Source organism: Rattus rattus, chromosome 1 (assembly GCF_011064425.1).
Source record: "Rattus rattus isolate New Zealand chromosome 1, Rrattus_CSIRO_v1, whole genome shotgun sequence".
NCBI lineage: Eukaryota > Metazoa > Chordata > Mammalia > Rodentia > Muridae > Rattus > Rattus rattus.
This window is the reverse complement of record NC_046154.1, coordinates 199288214-199306520: the sequence shown is the minus strand read 5'-3', so window position 1 is coordinate 199306520 and position 18307 is coordinate 199288214. Positions and strand designations below refer to the sequence as shown.

The 18307-nt window shown below is 48.2% G+C and overlaps 1 protein-coding gene across 1 annotated transcript in view; it reads left to right on the top strand.

The window, feature by feature from the left end:
- Positions 1-18307, top strand: part of LOC116909493 (TBC1 domain family member 30-like) — an 85071-nt gene that overhangs the window by 53597 nt on the left and 13167 nt on the right. Inside the window, 2 exon segments of the mRNA XM_032913095.1 lie at positions 1040-1208; positions 7238-7343. Coding sequence (XP_032768986.1) covers positions 1040-1208; positions 7238-7343 — 275 coding nt within the window.

Genomic DNA, 18307 nt, shown 5'->3' with positions numbered 1-18307 from the left:
TAAAATACACCTGAGGTTTTAGAGATAGCTGAGTGTCTAATGATCTTGTATGATCCGGCTGCTGCATAACTCTGTGTCTTCATGGTAGTGGCAGACCCGGTTATTGACATGCAGGCTTTCTGTCAAGTCCCTTTGCTCCTGACCTTGAGGAATAACCTTGGGCTCTCTAGTCTTAGAGCATACATTGTTCACAGGAGAGAAGAAAATGAGTTCAGGGAACCTATTATTTTTTTGCTTGCCCTGAGGTAGTTGTACTGTTGACAGTCATTGGAGAGATGAGGGTGAAAATCTAATAGACACTTCTAGTCACGTGGGGTGGAAAAGAGTGCTGAGATTTTAGTGGATTCAGAAATTCCAAAATGGGATGGATCTGTCTTTAAAAGTCGTGTATCACTTAGTTCAGTTTTTCAATTTAAAGTTGTTTAAGACCTAAGTATTCTGGAATCTTTTCCTGCTCATTTTCTGTTTCACTCTATTGTGATCTCGGAATTATACAACTTAAGGGATAAGTAATATATGGTAATCAATTTCAGTCCTCATAGCTAGCTGCATTTGAAGTGGGAACTGTAAGATTTTGAAAGTCCGCTGGTGTTTTTGGCTTGTTTGTTTGTTTGTTTCCTTATTGTTTGGCTCTTCTGGGCCTTGAACCTAAGGTCTCATAGGTACCAGGCGAGCACCAGCCCCAGAGTTTGTGTTTGAGCAGATGCAATGGCTTCTCACTTTTTTTTTTTTTTTTTTTGAGGAAAGCTTTCTCCTTCATTTTAAGCAGCCTTTAGTAAGTATGGCCAGATCTGGTTCAGGTAAAAACTTCTGAAGTGTGGCAAAGAATTTAGGACTCTCATGTCTTGCAGCTTTCTACTGAAAACGTTTCCTTTAGAAACAAGGGAGAGGAAAAGGAAGAAACCCGTTAAGGGATACAAAGGAGGCAGCCAGGAAGCAGCACTCTCTGGGTTGGCGTGGGGGAAAGAAAGGGCGCCACGGGCCATGCACCTTACATATCTGCTCTTTCAAGGCCTTCTGTGTCCTTTCTGTGTTTCAGGCGGATATGAGCCCCCGCTCACCAATGTCTTCACGATGCAGTGGTTCCTCACGCTCTTTGCCACGTGCCTCCCTAACCACACGGTTCTGAAGATCTGGGACTCAGTGTTCTTTGAAGGTTCAGAGATCATCCTGAGGGTGTCGCTGGCTATCTGGGCAAAACTGGGAGAGTGAGTGATTATCTCTTTTGTCCTCCGCTGTTAGCCGCCTTTGGGCTCCTCAGGACACTGTGAGAAAGCAGGCTGTGAGCTGGGGTGAACTGTGGCCTCCCACGAACCTCAGCAGGCTCCTGGCTTCTTGCCAGCTAGGCACCAGCGATCTGGGTCTGCTCCCAGCCCGGTACTAGCCCTCGGGGTTTCTCCTGGCCCGAGTGTTTCTGCTGACCCAACGCCTCTCCCACAAATGCCTGGTCTGCCTCACCAGAGCTTGGAGATCTCTCTCTTGGTCCCTGCAGCCAGATGCTGGCAAACGCTGCGGGTCCGCTTTCGCCAGCTCGCGCTCTGTTGCGGTTACCTCTCCCCTGGACCTCTCTCCTTGCCTGTTCCAAAGCCTGGCCAAATTCTACCCGGGCTATGTTTTTTCCCTCTGGCCCAACTGAGTCGCTGCGAATGCAAAAACACCAGACAATCTTAGTTTAGAATCGACAGGTGACACAACCGCTGGGAGCGGAATCTATCGTTCTAACCCATTAACTATTCTAGTTAGAAATCTGCTGGTGGTGGGATCTGCCACCAGACCTAACAGGCCCCACTCTACATCTTGCTTGCTTTCGCTTCACCTCCTAGTGCAAAAGAACAAAAGGGTTTGCTCCCTCCTGCATCCTCTCTTCCTGTCTCTGACCCTGAAGCCCTGCCTCCTTGTCACCTGGTGATTGGCTTTCTGCCGGCTTTATTATCCAATCAATTAATTAGGGGAAAGTGCTGCTACACCGACCTGCAAACTTCTTCCAGGTTCCTCATCTCTGTATCTGGCCCCTTCCTCAGCAGAGGCTTTCAGAACACTCCTGTGGAGGAGGAAAGAGGAATTAGCTAGAGAAGAAACTTCTGTATCTGGAAAGAAATAGGCAGGTTTGTTGGTGCATATTGCAATTGGGATTATTTCATTTTCTTTCTTCTTTCTTTGAGGTTGAGTTTTATCCAGTGTAGGCTGGCTTTGACTTACTATGTAATGGAGAATGACCTTTACCGCCTGATCCCCAGCCTCTACCATCCCCAAACTGGGATTGTAGATGTGCATCGCCACATCCGGCTCTTATTATTAATCATAATTATTTTGTTCTGACTTTAGAGCAGTGATAAATGAAATTCCCTGAACAAAGCATATCTATGCCTGTACAGTCTGTAGGAGAAGGTGTACCTGTGCCTGTACAGTCTGTAGGAGAAGGTGTACCTGTGCCTGTACAGTCTGTAGGAGAAGGTGTACCTGTGCCTGTACAGTCTGTAGGAGAAGGTGTACATGTGCCTGTACAGTGGGTAGGAGAAGGTGTACCTGTGCCTGTACAGTGGGTAGGAGAAGGTGTACCTGTGCCTGTACAGTCAGTAGGAGAAGGTGTACCTGTGCCTGTACAGTCTGTGGGAAGGTATACCTGTGCCTGTACAGGTAGGAGAAGGTGTACCTGTGCCTGTACAGTGGGAGGGAGAAGGTGTACCTGAGCCCTGTAGTGGGTGGAGAAGGTGTACCTGTGCCTGTACAGTCTGTAGGAGAAGGTGTACCTGTGCCTGTACAGTGGGTAGGAGAAGGTGTACCTGTGCCTGTACAGTGGGTAGGAGAAGGTGTACCTGTGCCTGTACAGTGGGTAGGAGAAGGTGTACCTGTGCCTGTACAGTGGGTAGGAGAAGGTGTACCTGTGCCTGTACAGTGGGTAGGAGAAGGTGTACCTGTGCCTGTACAGTGGGTAGGAGAAGGTGTGCCTGTGCCTGTACAGTGGGTAGGAGAAGGTGTACCTGTGCCTGTACAGTGGGTAGGAGAAGGTGTACCTGTGCCTGTACAGTGGGTAGGAGAAGGTGTACCTGTGCCTGTACAGTCGGTAGGAGAAGGTGTACCTGTGCCTGTACAGTCTGTAGGAGAAGGTGTACCTGTGCCTGTACAGTCAGTAGGAGAAGGTGTATCTGTAACTGTACAGTCTGTAGGAGAAGGTGTACCTGTGCCTGTACAGTGGGTAGGAGAAGGTGTACCTGTGCCCATACACGCAGTAGTACAATACAAGATGCTTCCTCTCCATCATGAGAAATTTTCAACATATTAAAATCTGGTTCTACCAAAAGAACATAAAACCAACCAAATTTCACTTCCTGTCCCTAGTAGTAGTGAGAAAAGTGACATGTCTGCTCCCTTATAGTCAACTCAAGAAGCAGAGAAATTTGCAGTGAATGACAACATGCATGATAGGTAACGATAACAACATGTCAGAAACTAGTAAGTCAATGGCAGTGTTTTAGATGTTTTTAAAATTACACTCATTTATTTGCCTGTCTTCATATGCATGGGCACCATAGCATGTGTATGTTGGGTAGAAGACAACGCACAGGCCTGGTTCTCTTCGGCTACCATCTGGCTTCCGAGGATGGAGTTCAAGTTGTCAGGCTTGGCATCAAGCTCCTTTTCCACGGAGCCATCTTGCCTGCTCTGTTCTAAGGATTTTTTTTGCTCTTTTTATTTATAACTTGTTTGTGGAATGTAGTTTTTTAAAGGGAAAGATCTGGCAGCCATCAGTTCGTAGGTTTAAAAACTCATTAATGTATGTATTTGTAAATATTACACAGCTGTCGTCTTTTACTGTATGATGATTTCCAGACAGATGAGCCAGTAAGTCTGTGTCTGTGAGGCGCTCAGTGCTGTTTGCTTGCCTTTCTACTTCCTCCCAGGATGCCCTTCTTTCTGCACTCTCCACAGTGTAGGCCTTCTGAGGGTGCTAACCCATGACTGCATAATTGTCTATAGCTGTGGAGTAGGTGCTGTACCCTAGGATGGGTCAGTGCTGGTCACTTCTGCTAGTCCTCAGTGATGAGGCAGGAACAGAGGGGGGTCCTACTGCTCCCCTCTGCTCACTTTCTGTCACATCAGAAGTTATTCCTAGCATGGCAGCAGGATTGGCACTGGTGAATTCATCGCTTTAGTAAGAGCCAGCACTCAGGGAGTGCTCCAAGTGGGCAGCATGTGTGCTTTGAGTGCTGTGCATGAGTGCTCTGCATGTGTGCTGTGCATGTGTGCTGTGCATGAGTGCTGTGCATGAGTGCTCTGCATGTGTGCTGCTCATGTGTGCTGTACATGTGTGCTCCATGTGCTCTGCATGTGTGCCGTGCATGTGTGCCATGCATGTGTGCTGTGCATGAGTGCTCTGCATGAGTGCTCTGCTTGTATGCTGTGCATGTGTGCTCCAAGTGCTCTGCATGTGTACCATGCATGTGTGCTCTGCTTGTGTGCTGTGCATGTGTGCTGCTCATGTGTGCTCTGCTTGTGTGCTGCTTATGTGTGCTCTACTTGTGTGCTGTGCATGTGTGTTGCTCATGTGTGCTGTGCATGTGTACCGTGCATGTGTGCTCTGTTTGTGTTAGCTCATTAATGCTTTCCATCATCCTACATGTGTTGTTCTTTTACTATCTTCATTTTAAAATTTATTATATCTGCACAACTATGTTTCTATGTATGAGTGTGTATGCATGCATATGTACATGTGTATGTGTGTATGAGTGTGTGTATGTATATGAGTGTGTGTATGAGTGTCTGTGTGTATATGAGTGAGTGTGTGTATGAGTGTGCATGTGTATGAGTGCATTCATGTGTGTGTGCATGAATGTGTATTTATATGAGTATGAATGTGCATGAGTGTATGTGTGTATGAGTGTGTATGTGTATGAGTGTGCATGCATGTATGCATGCGTGTGTGTGAGTGTGCATGTGTGCGTATATGCGTGTGAGTGTGTGTGTCGTGTGTGTGTGTGTGTGCAGAGGTTCAGGGATGTCAGAAGAGGGTGCTAGAGCCTCTTAGAGCTGGAATTGTGGCAGTTATGAGCTCCTAGAGATGGGTCCTGGGGACTGAATCCAGAGAGCACTCTAACCACAGAGCTACCACCTTTCTTTACAGCCGTGAGAGCTGAAGCACGGAGTTCAGTGAGAAACACTGTGCTGAACCTGGCTCTAGAATTTGTGCTTTTCATTATGCAAGTCTCCTGCTCAGGAATGGCTGCAGTTTATGAATTGTAAATGTTTCAGGGGCTGTGCTGAGGATGATTACACAGCTCTTCAGCTCGTGGCTCGTGAGGAGCGAGGAAAGGCCACCGACATCCATCTAGTGCTGACAGCGCCTGTCATTACACGAGGCAGTTTGAGTATATTATCTCGTTTGGTTCTCTCAATAACCCCTCGGAGCAGAGGAGATTGTCCCTCCCTGTCTTTCCGAGTGAGAAAATTATCTGAGAAGGTTAATTAACTCATTCACAGTCACGCAGCTAATGAGAAGCAGAGCTGGGACTTGTGCCTGGAGCTCTGGACCCTAGTGCTATAAAGCTTCCCCAGATAACGCCGGGAAAACATCCACCGTGCATGGGTAGCCTCGGGTCTGTGAATACGTGAATAACGTGTGTGCCTTGTATTGTCTGTGGGTCCTCCTCTCTAGTTGCCTTCCTCCCTTCTACTCAGCAGAACCATTTGGGATTCTCGACCGGCTCGCTGCAACAGCATGCTTTTGTCTGTCTTTCTCTCAAGACTTCCGTAATGGCACACTCCCTCACACTCAGCCTATGTCCTCCTCAGTCTTCCTACCTGTGCCCAAACATGCCAAGCCATCTCTAAACCAACCTTGCCAAGGGCATGGCTGTTTAAAAAACCCTTGGGTCACTTGTGCCCTGGAGAGGCTCCAAAGGCAGATAGGGCCTTTGGGATCTGCTCTCCTAAGCTCTTGGTCTTGACTCTCAACAGCTCCCTCTGGCTGTGCAATGACTTCCCTTCCATGAACATCAGTTGATCTCAGGCAATAGCAAGAAGTTCCCCGGACAGTTCTGCTGTCTTCTACATCAGGCTTTGCAATGCTTCTTCTAGATCATTAAACAAAAACAAAAACAAACAAACAAACAACAACAACAACAACAACAACAAACCCTAAAAACCAAAACCAAAACAAAAAACCCTCCCATTTATTATGCACTGTCTGCATTTATGCCTGCAGGCCAGGAGAGGGCGCCAGATCCCATTACAGATGGTAGTGAGCCACTACATGGTTGGTGGGCATTATTTTATAATAAGACTTCCACACTGTGTTTCCCTTGCTTGCTTACACAGTGGTGTGTGTGTGTGTGGGGGGGAAGCGGGTTGGGGGAGATCTAAGTGGGGAGAGATTTGAGCCTGGGATCTCCCCATTACATCTGTGTTTTGAATGACTGTGTGGAAATTGCCTGACATTAGCGCAGATCAGAACAAGCTTTATGGTCGGTAGGCAAACAGGATTGTCTAACCGTGCAAAAACCTCTGGGACAGATCAGCCGGAAACACCCAGAGCCTACTATTTTATGCCGTTCCTCTTCCGCCTCTTTAGAGGGCAGATTAAAGTCTCAGCAGTGCCACAGGTTCCCAGATGACAGCTGCCTTCCCGAGGAATCAGCGAAGCCTGTGGAGACAGTCTGTAGACAGGACGTAACGTTCCCACAGTCTACTTAGCTCGACTGTGGTTTGGATTCAGTCTATTCATGGTATCCTCGCAGATTAAGTCCGACCAATTATTTCTGTGTGTGTGTGGGGGGGGTAATTGCTTTCAGTTCCCAATTTTGTGGTTCTGATTTCTGGTCACTGGTGTGTGTTCTGATGCACTCACAACTCTCCTCACGGGGAAAATAAAGACACCCTTTGGGGCTACGAGGCTCCAGAAGCTATGCAGAGGAGATGCGAACTCATTCTACAATGACTACCTCAAAATCCTGTCTGCTGTTAGTTTTGTCTTCACTTTTTTTTTTTTAAATTAGCTCTTGCTGTGTTTCCATGGTTGACCTTGAATTCTTGCACTCTAATGATCCCCCGAGTCAGCCTTCCTAGTCATTAGTAGGACCACCTTGCCCTTGGTGATTTTGGTCTTTGCTTCACAGCAGACTGCACTGTGAGAGTGCCCAGGGCTTTACCAGATGGTAAGAGGCAGTCCCTGGACCCATCATGCAGCATGCGTGCCCTGACTGAGGTCTTTTTCTGCTCTTTTTTTTTCCCTCTCACCTAGGCAGATAGAATGTTGTGAAACAGCAGACGAGTTCTACGGTACCATGGGGCGCCTTACCCAGGAGATGCTGGAGCACGATCTCTTGCAGAGCCATGAGCTCATGCAGGTGAGTGACAGCCCGGGCAGCTTGGGATGGGAGGCCCAGGACCAAGGAAAGACAGTTGGTGTTGTTCTGAGGACTGGCCTTGGGGGGAACGTATCAGCCAGTCCTCCGACTTAGCTTTTCCACCAGCCAAGAGTTTATAATTTGATAAGAACCTTTGTCGCAAGAGAAAGGAAGACACGAATGACTATTTGTTGCCTAAAATATGCTTAGGTATACAGTTAAAAAAAAAAGCTGGGGGAAAAAATCATCAGTGCTTATTGTGAATCCGACTCTGGGATTTAAAGACGTCTGTATTTGTTGTTTGGTGTGTGTGGACATGGACCTGTGTGTACCACGCCATCCTTGTGGAGGTCAGAGGACAGCCCTCAAGAGTTGTTTCTCTCCTTTCACTGAGAGGTGCAAGTTTGTCAGACTCGTGTGGCAAGCCCTTTGCCTGCTGAGCTGTGTTGCTGGCCCTACTTCTGAGACTTGTGCATGGTGACGTATGGATGAAGTATTTATGAGGGGAAAGGAGTGACTAGGTTTGGGGTGGAGATTAACCTGCATCTCGGCTTATGTTCAGCTGACAGTATCATGTATTACAAGTGCCAACGTGAGAGGCATGAGGGGTTTGGTTATCTTTCTGGCATGTTTTGTCAATAGGTTCTGGGACACCATTTTATCCTCAGCCCCCTCCAGTCCTTTGGGTCCCTTCTAATCTTTCTGTCTCCCCTTTTGTTCCCAATCAATTATGGATCGTACCCAAAGCTGTTCTTGGGACTTGTCTTTTCTTCCCGGCTATTTCTCTCTTCTTTCTCTTGGTTTCACCTTTATGTTGGGTTCCTTGCCTGTCTTAGTCAGGGTTTTTATTCCTGCACAAACATCATGACCAAGAAGCAAGTTGGGGAGGAAAGGGTTGATTCAGCTTACACTGCCACATTGCTGTTCATCACCAAAGGAAGTCAGGACTGGAACTCAAGCAGGTCAGGAAGCAGGAGCTGATGCAGAGGCCATGGAGGGATGTTACTCACTGGCTTGCTTCCCCTGGCTTGCTCAGCTTGCTCTCTTATAGAACCCAGGACTACCAGCCCAGGGATGGCACCACCCACCATGGGCTGGGTCCTTCTCCCTTGATCACTAGTTGAGAAAGAGCCTTACAGCTGGGTCTTATGGAGGCATTTCCTCAAGAGAGGTTCTTTTCTCTGTGATAACTCCAGCTTGTGTCAAGTTGACACACAAAATCAGTCAGTATGTTGCCTATGGCCATTTTGGGGACTGGGATTCAGTCAATGGACTATAAGACTCAGACACCACTGTAGAAATGAATATCACCCCTCTACTCACTCCTCACTCCTGGTACCCCAGCTCCTCCTCAGGAAGGCCTGCTCCTGGCTGAACCTGTCAGATTTGCTGGGTATATGGATAGTATGAGATAACTTCCCTGGGCATTTGTATTTGAATGTCAGTGCTCTGTCAAATCTCACCCCTCCTTCCTTCCTGTCTCCAAAGAGGAACTGTTTGGTCCAACAGCTGGTTTCTGATTCTAGCTCTTCTTATACATCTTGGTCATCGCTGTCCTGTCTTAGATGTTTTCTTTTTTCTTTTTCTGTTGAGATTGTTCTTTGCAGCACAGTTCCATGTCTTACTTTCCATGCATGAAATCCTTTAATTGCTACAAACTGCTAGAATCCTGTGCTCAAAGCAGGACTTGGAGAGAGACAAGGCCTTCTTTCTCACCCATGGAACTCCAAGGGCTCCTCACAGCCCACAGAGCTCACCACCAGAGCCTCAGCCCCTGCTCTGACTCTCTTCACCTCAGGTAGAGTGCCTGTCCATTCCTTTTGTACCCCATCCTTGTCAGGTTGGGTCAAATTGTTTTCCACGCTTGACCCATCACCTGGAAGCATCCCCCTGCAGCCCGCTGTCCTCCTGTCCAGCTCTGCTTCTCCTGCCCTCATACATCTTCCTCCAGGAACTCTCTGTGCTTCACGAGGTTCTCCTCATCATCCCAGAGGACACCGTTCTCTTCATGTTTTCCTTCACACCTCGCACGAGAGCCTTGACCTCATTCTGTTGTGGCCAAGACTGCATCTTATTTCCTCATAATGTTGCGAGCTCCTTCAGGACAGGGCCTGTGCTTAGCGTTTCGTTCTTGATGCAAGTTGCTCAGAGAGCGTTGCCTCTGCCCTGGACTGCAGCTCACCCACCCTACTTGCCCTTGGGGGTCGGAGGTGAGGTGGTGCAGAGTCAAGATGCAGACTCCGGGAGCAGGTGAGAAACAATGAAGCAAGCACATCTGAACACTGCTGCAAGCTCTTTAATCCCCTCCACCTGTGCCCCATTGGTCCCAAGAAAGCATCTCTTCTAAACAGCAGTTCCCAATTGGCTGGCATTGTCTATGTCAGCAATCTTTGATCTCTCAGGCAGTTCTCAATTAGGTCCTCCTGCAGGGAATGCTTTTGCAGCTGCACAGTCCCTGGCATTTACCTAGAGGTTACCCTGACTGTACAGGCTGGTTTTGTGTGCCAACTTGACACAAGCTGAAGTTATCATAGAGAAAGGAGCCTCTCTTGAGGAAATGCCTCCATGAGACCCAGCTGTAAGGCATTTTCTCAACTAGTGAGTAAGAGGGGAGAATCCAACCCATCCCTGGGCTGGTACTCTTGTGTTCTATAAGATAGCAAGCTGAGCAAGCCTGGGGAAGCAAGCAAGTAAGTAACATCCCTCTATGGCCTCTGCATCAGCTCCTGCTTCCTGACCTGCTTGAGTTCCAGTCCTGACTTCCTTTGGTGATGAACAGCAATGTGAAAAGTGTAAGCTGAATAAACCCTTTCCTCCCCAACTTGCTTCTTGGTCATGATGTTTTGTGCAGGAATAGAAACCCTGACTAAGACACTGACGTACCTGCTACAGGAGAGTTTATTAATTTATGAAGCAAAAATTTATTGAGTCCATGGCTTGTTTTCTGTGCTTTTCAGTCAGCATTTACTGAGCTAAACAATACTCATCATAGATGATGGCCCTCCCATAGTCTCTCAGCTGATGTAGTCTGCATTTTGCTGCCAGAGTTCTCATTCTCTTCTTGCTTTAGTGGTCGCTATGTTGTCCTATGGATTGGAACCTTTTGTGTGAGAATTTTCTCCTGGGGAGAGAGGGGTATAGTAATATCTACTTCTCTCCTCACAGTGTTCCAATGACAGAGCAGAGTTTGAGTCTGCCAAGGTTCACCTTAGTAGAACCAGTGAGTTTATTAGGCAAATTACAGAGCATGGTTGAGGGGTTATGGGTAGAGCATAGGTGACCTTAAAGCCACCACTCTGAAAGGTCTACATCCAGCATGGCTTTGTAGACAGAGCTCCCTCCCCTACTCATTCCTCACCTGTATATAAAGAGTTTGAGACCACATGTAATTAGGTCAGCACACACCTGGTTGGGAAGGGCGGTGGATATTCAGGCCATGGTCTTGGCCCTCCCTGCCCTCTCCTTCTATGACAGTCAACAATCCTGCTAGGATGATCTGAGTAGGACCAGCCAAACTCCAGAAGACAGTGGCAGTTTAGATGGGAGGATAGTGCTGTTGTACCACAGTGTCTTTGTTACTTCTGTTGTTGTTGAGACAGGGCTGTAGCTCAGGCTGGCCACGAAGTCCTGGTAGTCCTCCTTCTATAGTCTTGAGTGCTGGAATGGCAGGTGTGTGAAACTATGCTGGGCTGTCACTACCTGATATAAACCAAATGCTCTGGTCTCAGGTTCTAGCCTCTGTATAGACAACTCAGTATTTTTTGACTATCCCTAAAAGTTAGGTACTGTGCTTAAATCTTGAGACAATGTGGGAAGAGAAAGTTGGGGCTCTGCTCTGAGACATGTTTGAAGGACTGAGAAGAGAATTAATTCCCAGGGGAAAAGGCAGTTAGGGAGAAGGCAGATGACGTCACACGATGTTTTCATGAGGGAATGAATCGATGTCTGGTGCCTTTAACGATGAATAGGAGTTGTCTAGCTCTGTGTCTGAGTGCTGGGGGCTGCACATGCATGTTACAGAAAAATCTCTCTCTCTCTCTCTCTCTTTCTCTCTGTGTGTGTGTGTGTGTGTGTGTGTGTGTGTGTGTGTGTGTGTTTCCAATTCAACCTAAGTTAGGGCCATGTGGGAAAAGGAACTGCGCTTGAGAAAACACCTCCATCAGATTGGCCTGCCTCCATCAGATTGACCTGTAAGCAAGTCCTGTGGGGGCATTTCCTTTATTAAGGGTTGATGTGTGAGGGCCCAGCCCACTGTGGGTGGAGCCACCCCTGAGTGGGTGACTCTGGGTTGTATAAAAGTGTCAGTTAGCAAATCAGTGAACAGGGCTCCTCCGTGCTCTGTCCTTGGTTCTTGCTTCTGGGTTTCTGTTTGAGTTGCTGCCCTGACTGTCCTCAATGAAGGACTGTGACCTTGAGACCATTCCTTTCCCCTGAGTTGGGTTTGGCTATGATGCTTACCACAGCAACAGGGAGGCAGAGGGCAGCGTGTGTTGACGGCATCGGTGCAGAGGTGATGGACAGTGGTCTCTGTTACAGTTGCTTCCCTCACTGCTGTGACAGAGACGACAAAATGCAACCTAAGCGAAAGCTTCCTTTGGGCCCTGGTTTAGAAGGCACATTGTGGCCGGGCAGGTACAGCAGACTTCACGGTGGCAGCAAGACACAGCTGGAGTTCCTTACATCTGGGAAGACAACCGAACAGAAACAAGGGTGTCGGGCCTTAGTGTTTTTGTTTAGTTTGGGATTCTAGCCCCCGAAAGGTGATGTTTATCTTCAGGATGGACTTTCCTTCCTCAGTTAAATACTCTCTGGAAACATCCTCATGGACATGTCCACAGATGTGTCTCCTAAGTGAGTCTACATCTAGCCAAATTGACATCGAAGACGAACAAGTCTACCCTCTTGTCAACTTGAAAACCAAATGTTATCACTTTGTATCTTAGCAGTGGCTGAGGGGACAGCAGGAGCAGAAGGTAGAGCTGAGGGTCGGCAGGTAAGGGGCACCATCGGCGTGGATCTTCAGGGACTGGGATGTGGAAGACTCCAGCCACTGCACAGAGCCTGATTATGGTCAGGGATTGTGCTTCCTGCTGGTGTAGGTAGCATCTTTTTGCCCTCTGCTAAGGGAGAAAGAAGAGCTGTCGATCAGAAAGACTTTCAAGGGTGGGAGTTGTGTTTTCTGCCAACCATTTGGAAAAACCATAGATTTGGAAAATTCGACCCGACACCAGGAAGACCTGTGGGGAGGCCATGGAGGGTGAGGGCAGGAATGGGACAGAGACGTCACCCCCAAGGTGAAACCTACTAGACAAGGTCATGGACACGGTGTAGGGGTGAGGGAGAAAAATGGGGAGACGAGAGCAACCCTGAGTTCCTGGCTTACGAGAAAGCAGCGTTTATGAAGGAGGAAGGTGGGCTTGTTTCCAGACAGCAGGCTTGGAGGTGTGCTGTGGGCTTCCCCATCCCTTAACTGTGGCCCTCTGCACTGCTCCCCAGCTGGATCTCTCACTCATGCCACAGCTCTGTTCTTGCCCAAGCCTCTGTAGGCTGTGCTTCTGCTGATGCTCTGTCAGGACAATTCTACTGGTCTACCTGTGTCCTCCGCCTCTTTGTTACCTCGGCCCTCAGTGACAGAGCCTCCTCTGGTGGTGCGTCTTTGGTATTGAAGATGTTCAGCAATTGCTTTCATATTAATTGTAGACTCTCTGGTCTTGTTTGCAATTTTGTGAAGTGTGTGAACCTTCTAAGGAAGACTAGGTCCTTTAATGAAAGGGGTCTTGTGTTGTGTTCTCCATAGTGAGCCGTGGCATGCTACGCATGGAACTGGCTGCTTAGGGAGACACAGAGCCATAGCCTGGGCCAGAAGACAATTGCTTTCAAAGCAGAGACATCTCAGGAATATAGTCAGTGCCAATGTTGGTCAGTGGGTACTTCTGATGCAGGTGGGTCTTAGACCCCTTAGAAAAACACTGGCTTGAAAGAAACCTAAGATCACAGCTAACATAATTCTCTGACGTCCTAGAGAGGAAACAGGGTTGGATTGTGAGCAGTTTGCCAGCTGCTTGCTTGTTTCGTTGCTGACCCAGGACTGAGCCCCACGTCCCTGACTCCTGGCCTAGTTTGTGCTTTTCCTGACCAGCCTGCACCTTACTCTAAAGACGTCTTTCTAACAGTGAAATCCTTAGACGAATAGCCACGTATCAGTTCACAGAGAGTTTAAATGTGGCCAGAAGGAAGGAAGCATGAGTTTCTAATTAGGCATCAGAAAAGAGATGGCTTTTTAATCCTGCCTTCTGAGAACTTAGAGGGAGAATCGTAGGCCCTGGATGGTCTGCAAGACTACATGGGCGTCGTTCCTCCTGTCCTGTGAGGGAAGACGTGCTAGGCCGAATTTTATGCATTATATGTCCATGTTTCCTATAAAACACATCAGTAATGGAAAAGGAAACATAATTGCTTTTCGGCAGGGCCTAAATATAAGTGTCTATTTAAATGTACACTGGTGGTTCAGAGAGTAAAGAGACTTATGGATTTTCCTTGGCATGAAGGGATGTTAGAGAGAGAAGTGGCAAATACCATTCCAAGCCACTTTCTGTTCTTTATTCACTCTAAAAGCACTTAGTGGCTGTGATCTGGCTTCGGCAACAGTTGTGAAATGACTCCGTGTGAAATCCATGAGCTGGCTGGATAGAAGGTCTTTAGTTTTGAGCTAAGGAGGATGCAAGGATTCTCCCACTTGGAATTTCTCTAGTGCTTTCTAAATCTACACAAACTAGGACTGGAACCCCCCTCCCCACCGCATAGACCATATTACTTTCCACTAGTTCTGCAGTGGCTACTAGTATACATTTTAAACATTGTATTATGTATTTATTTGTGTCTGTCTGTCTGTCTGTCTCCACCCCCCCGTGTGTGTATGTGTCTATGTCTGTGTGTGTATGTATTAGTTGGTATACATGTGCCACAGTGCATGTGTAGAGGTCAGTGGAAACTTGTCAGTTCTCTCCTGCCAAGTGGGTCCTGGGGATTGAACTCAGGTCCTCAAGCTTAGCAGAGTCATCTTTCCGGCCCTTCTGGTTTTCTGTAATTGATAGTATTAGACGGGCGATTGGAGTGTGCCAGTGAAGTAAGGTATCTGGATCACGGTAGATTCCAGATAATCTCGGCGGTAAATTCCTTAAGGACCATGGAGGGAGGGTCGTAGGTGTTTCGAAAACCTCACCTTGTTGGGGAACGATGGATTCATCTGGAGGCAGCAGCGCCTGCCATGGAGAGGGCTCTCTGCCCACAAACCGCACTACCACACTGTCCCTCCGCACCCCCACACCCCCGCCCCCGTCCCCTCAGTGGGTTGGAAATGCCAAGGATGTAGATGCTTGTTCAATGGAAGGACACTGTTTGATTGATTAGTTCTGTCAGAAGCTGACGCCATCTGCCCCACGCAGTCGAGTTTACCCATGCTCATAATGTTTAAGCAGTGCCTTTGAGGCCATCTGTTGGCCATCTCCACAGGGGATCCTGTGGGACGAGGAGGGGCACTGAGCTAAATTATGTTTCCATTCCTTTCTCATGCTAAGACTTTATTACTGGACTGCATGCAGACTCTCAGAGGTTTAGTGAAAGGCCCCACTTGGGGTCGTGGTAATCTATTAACTCAGATGCCTGAGCGCTCCACGTATCCAGCTCTCTGGGTGAAATGCCAGTGTGCTCAAGCTCATGGGACAAATGTGCCTTCAGACATGTGAGACCTTCACACGAGCGTGTCCACGTGAAGGAGGATTGTGGGGGCGCTTGCTTCAGGGTGCAGACGGCTGCTTTGAGGTACTAACCACAAATAAACAGCAGGAGGAGAGAGCCAGGGAGCCGCGTGCCTGTCAGGGAGCTGCGTGCCCAGCCGAGTCCCCGTTCTTTTTGGTCAGGCACTTCCTGTCACCTGAGTGACTCTGAGTGGAGCACAGCCATCTGCCCCAGGCAGGATGGGGTCAGGTTGGGGGCATGAAGTAGCCTCTGCTCATCCAAAGCTGGGTCAGGGGACACCGCAATTCCTGGTGATGAAACTGGCTAAAGTAAAACATGGGTAACTCCTCAGCCGTGCCCCAGGCTTTAGTCTTTAGTGAGACATCTAGAATAATTTTAAAAGCAACCTTGAAATTGTTAATGCCAGTAATCACATTTTTAGGGGAGGGAGATATTTTTTTAAAAACACTTTTTATTGGTTCTTTGTGAATTTCACAGCATGCAACCCAATCCCACTCATCTCCCCTCAACCCCGTACCCGATCTATCCTTGCAACCTTCCCTTAGAAAGAAAAATAAAACCGTACTGTGAAAGCCATAGTCAAAGGGTGTCCCTCAGTATACCGTTTGGTCCACACTTCTTTGCTTGCGAATTGGCCCCTGCCCCATCAATACTGGACCCTCACTGGGTCTCCTCTTGGATAGCCTGCTGCTGCTCAGTGCCGTGGAGAGCATGTAGTCTTGGATGTGTAGGACCGGCCCCTTCACGAGCTCCAGCCGTCTGTCGATGGGATAGATGTTGGGGTGGGCCCACCAGCTCTCCCATACCCATACCACCAGGGGGAGTTTTCCAGTGCTACCCCAGCTAGCTCAGCCAATGCTACAGACAATAGGGGACAGAGCCAGCTCTTCTGCTCTTACGGCTTTGGGGCCAGCTCATCTGTGCTCAGATGAGGGGCTGGGCCAGCCAGTGAGGGGACAGAGCTAGGTCTCCCATGCATATGACCCCATGACCTATGGGCCAGGTCTCTAGCGGTGGGGTTAGAGGTGGGGGTGGGATGGGAGGGCATCTCCCTCATCCACTGCATTGCAAGGCCTGCTTTCTCAGGGCTGGCTCACCCTTGTCCCCACCACCAGGGTCAGCTCTATCGTGCGGCTGAGGCAAAACCCAGGGTCTGCTCTCCCAAGTGCTGCAGTGAGTGAGCGTCAGGGCCAGCTCTCCCACTCTTGTGACCCTGGGGGCCAGCTCTTCTGCCTGCTGCAGAGGGGTGTGTGTGTGTGTGTGTGTGTGTGTGTGTATGTATGTATGATCTTTTAAAACAAAATGTAAATGATGTGACTTTCTTAACTATTTGAATCAAGTTCTTCCATTGTTAAGTCAAAGCTGTACACAATGGTGGTGTCAGGTGATTCTTGGCTTAGTCCTCAGCTAACATTTGGTGTGTGTGATGTCAGGTACACTTGACTCCATTCTCCCTGACTGACATCTAAGAGGAGGTACTTTCTTGAGTCCAGTGAGGGTGCCGAGAACAGGTCTCTACACCTTCGAAAGATCATGTGGAGCAAAGAGAATTCTACACCGGGAATGAACCCATTGGCTACCTTTGTGAGATCAAACATGAGAAGCCACTGTTAGTATAATTACACGTAGCCCTTCAGGCACATAGCGTGTTAACCACGGTATCACAAAGTCTACACCAACACCGCCCAGGTTAAGAATCCAAGCAACAACACTCACGTGCACACCCTGCGCATGCCCTGTGCACACCTCCCTCTGTGTTTTTAACTACCCACCTCCTGCTGGAGGGAACTGCCACCCTGGGTTTCACACCCCACATTTTCCAGACTAAGCACGGAAGCCCAGAATGGCTGGGGACTGATCATCTCACACGCTAATGAGAACCACAAGAAGCCTTCGCTGCTGCTGCTTCGGGTGTGGGGAGAACTGTGAAGTGTTGCTAGATTTATACTGCGTCTCTCGGCCTGTGGCTTATCATGGATGAAGTGTATGTGAGGTGCTCCCTTACAAACGATGTTGGTGCTCCCTGTAGGCTGTGAAAATTTGCACAAGCATAACGCATCGTAGAGGAGGGACTGGAGATCTCAACTTGCTTGAGATCTAGAACTGGCATATAAAACATAGAGGTACATGTCGTGAAGTTAAGGGACAGAGGGACAGATGCATCAGAACTGCAGTGAACTGTCACAGAAGCATCACCAAACTACAAAGGGTGCCAGCTGAGCCCGTCACACTCCGTTCAGGGTCCTTCCCTTCCTACTCACGCAGCACCTCAGCTCCAGAGGTCTGGGCTGAAATGGGGAAACCACTGAAGAATGTTTCCCTAGAATAGGGTCATCAACATATCTAGTCTAGAAAGATTTATGTTTATTTTATAAGCATGAGTGTTTGGCCTATTTGAACGTACGTTCACTGTGTGCACATGCCTGAGGTCCACAGAGGCCAAAAGGTGGTGTTGGAGCCCCTGGAACTGGAGTTACAGGCTGTTGTGAGCTGCCATGTGGGTGCTGGGAACTGAACCTCAGTCCTTCTAGGAACAGCAAGTGCTCTTAACTTCTGAGTCTTTTCTTTGGCCCCTTCATCAGGATATTTGATTGGCTTCTGTCAAGAAATGATAGCATTATTGATGTGCACTTGCTGGTGAGGGAAACAGGATGGTTGAATGGCTGAGTGTGTGGCAATTAAGTTTTACTAGTAAGAGAACCAACCAGATCCTTTTCTTCATGCTGAAGCAGAGTTTTCGAGCTCTAGTGTAAGCCCAAAATTCTCTCCCTTTCTCACTCCCCCTCCCCTGTTTCGGATAATATTAAAAATATCCTCTGACCCTCACTTGCAGGCATCATGGAGCCATATAGCATTAGCGGGGTACATTCATCTCAGTGGTGCCTGGTTTTAGGGCACCACACCACGCTACCTCTAGCTATTCTCTGTCCCTAGCAGTCTCTCTGCCTTGAACTCTGCTCACATGCCCTGCAACCCAGTAAAATCAGGACTCCAGATGCTTGTAATTTAGCAATCAGATTTATATGTTAAATTCTCAATCTACACAATAAACTCACAACCAATTGATAATGATATAATCTGCCTACCTAGATAAGATAAATTGACCTATAAAAGTCCATCCCTTAAGAAATATTCATAACTACCTGTGGTCATTTAAGGCCACACGGATCTGGGCCGTCCTTCTCTGCCTCCAACTTGGTTCTCTC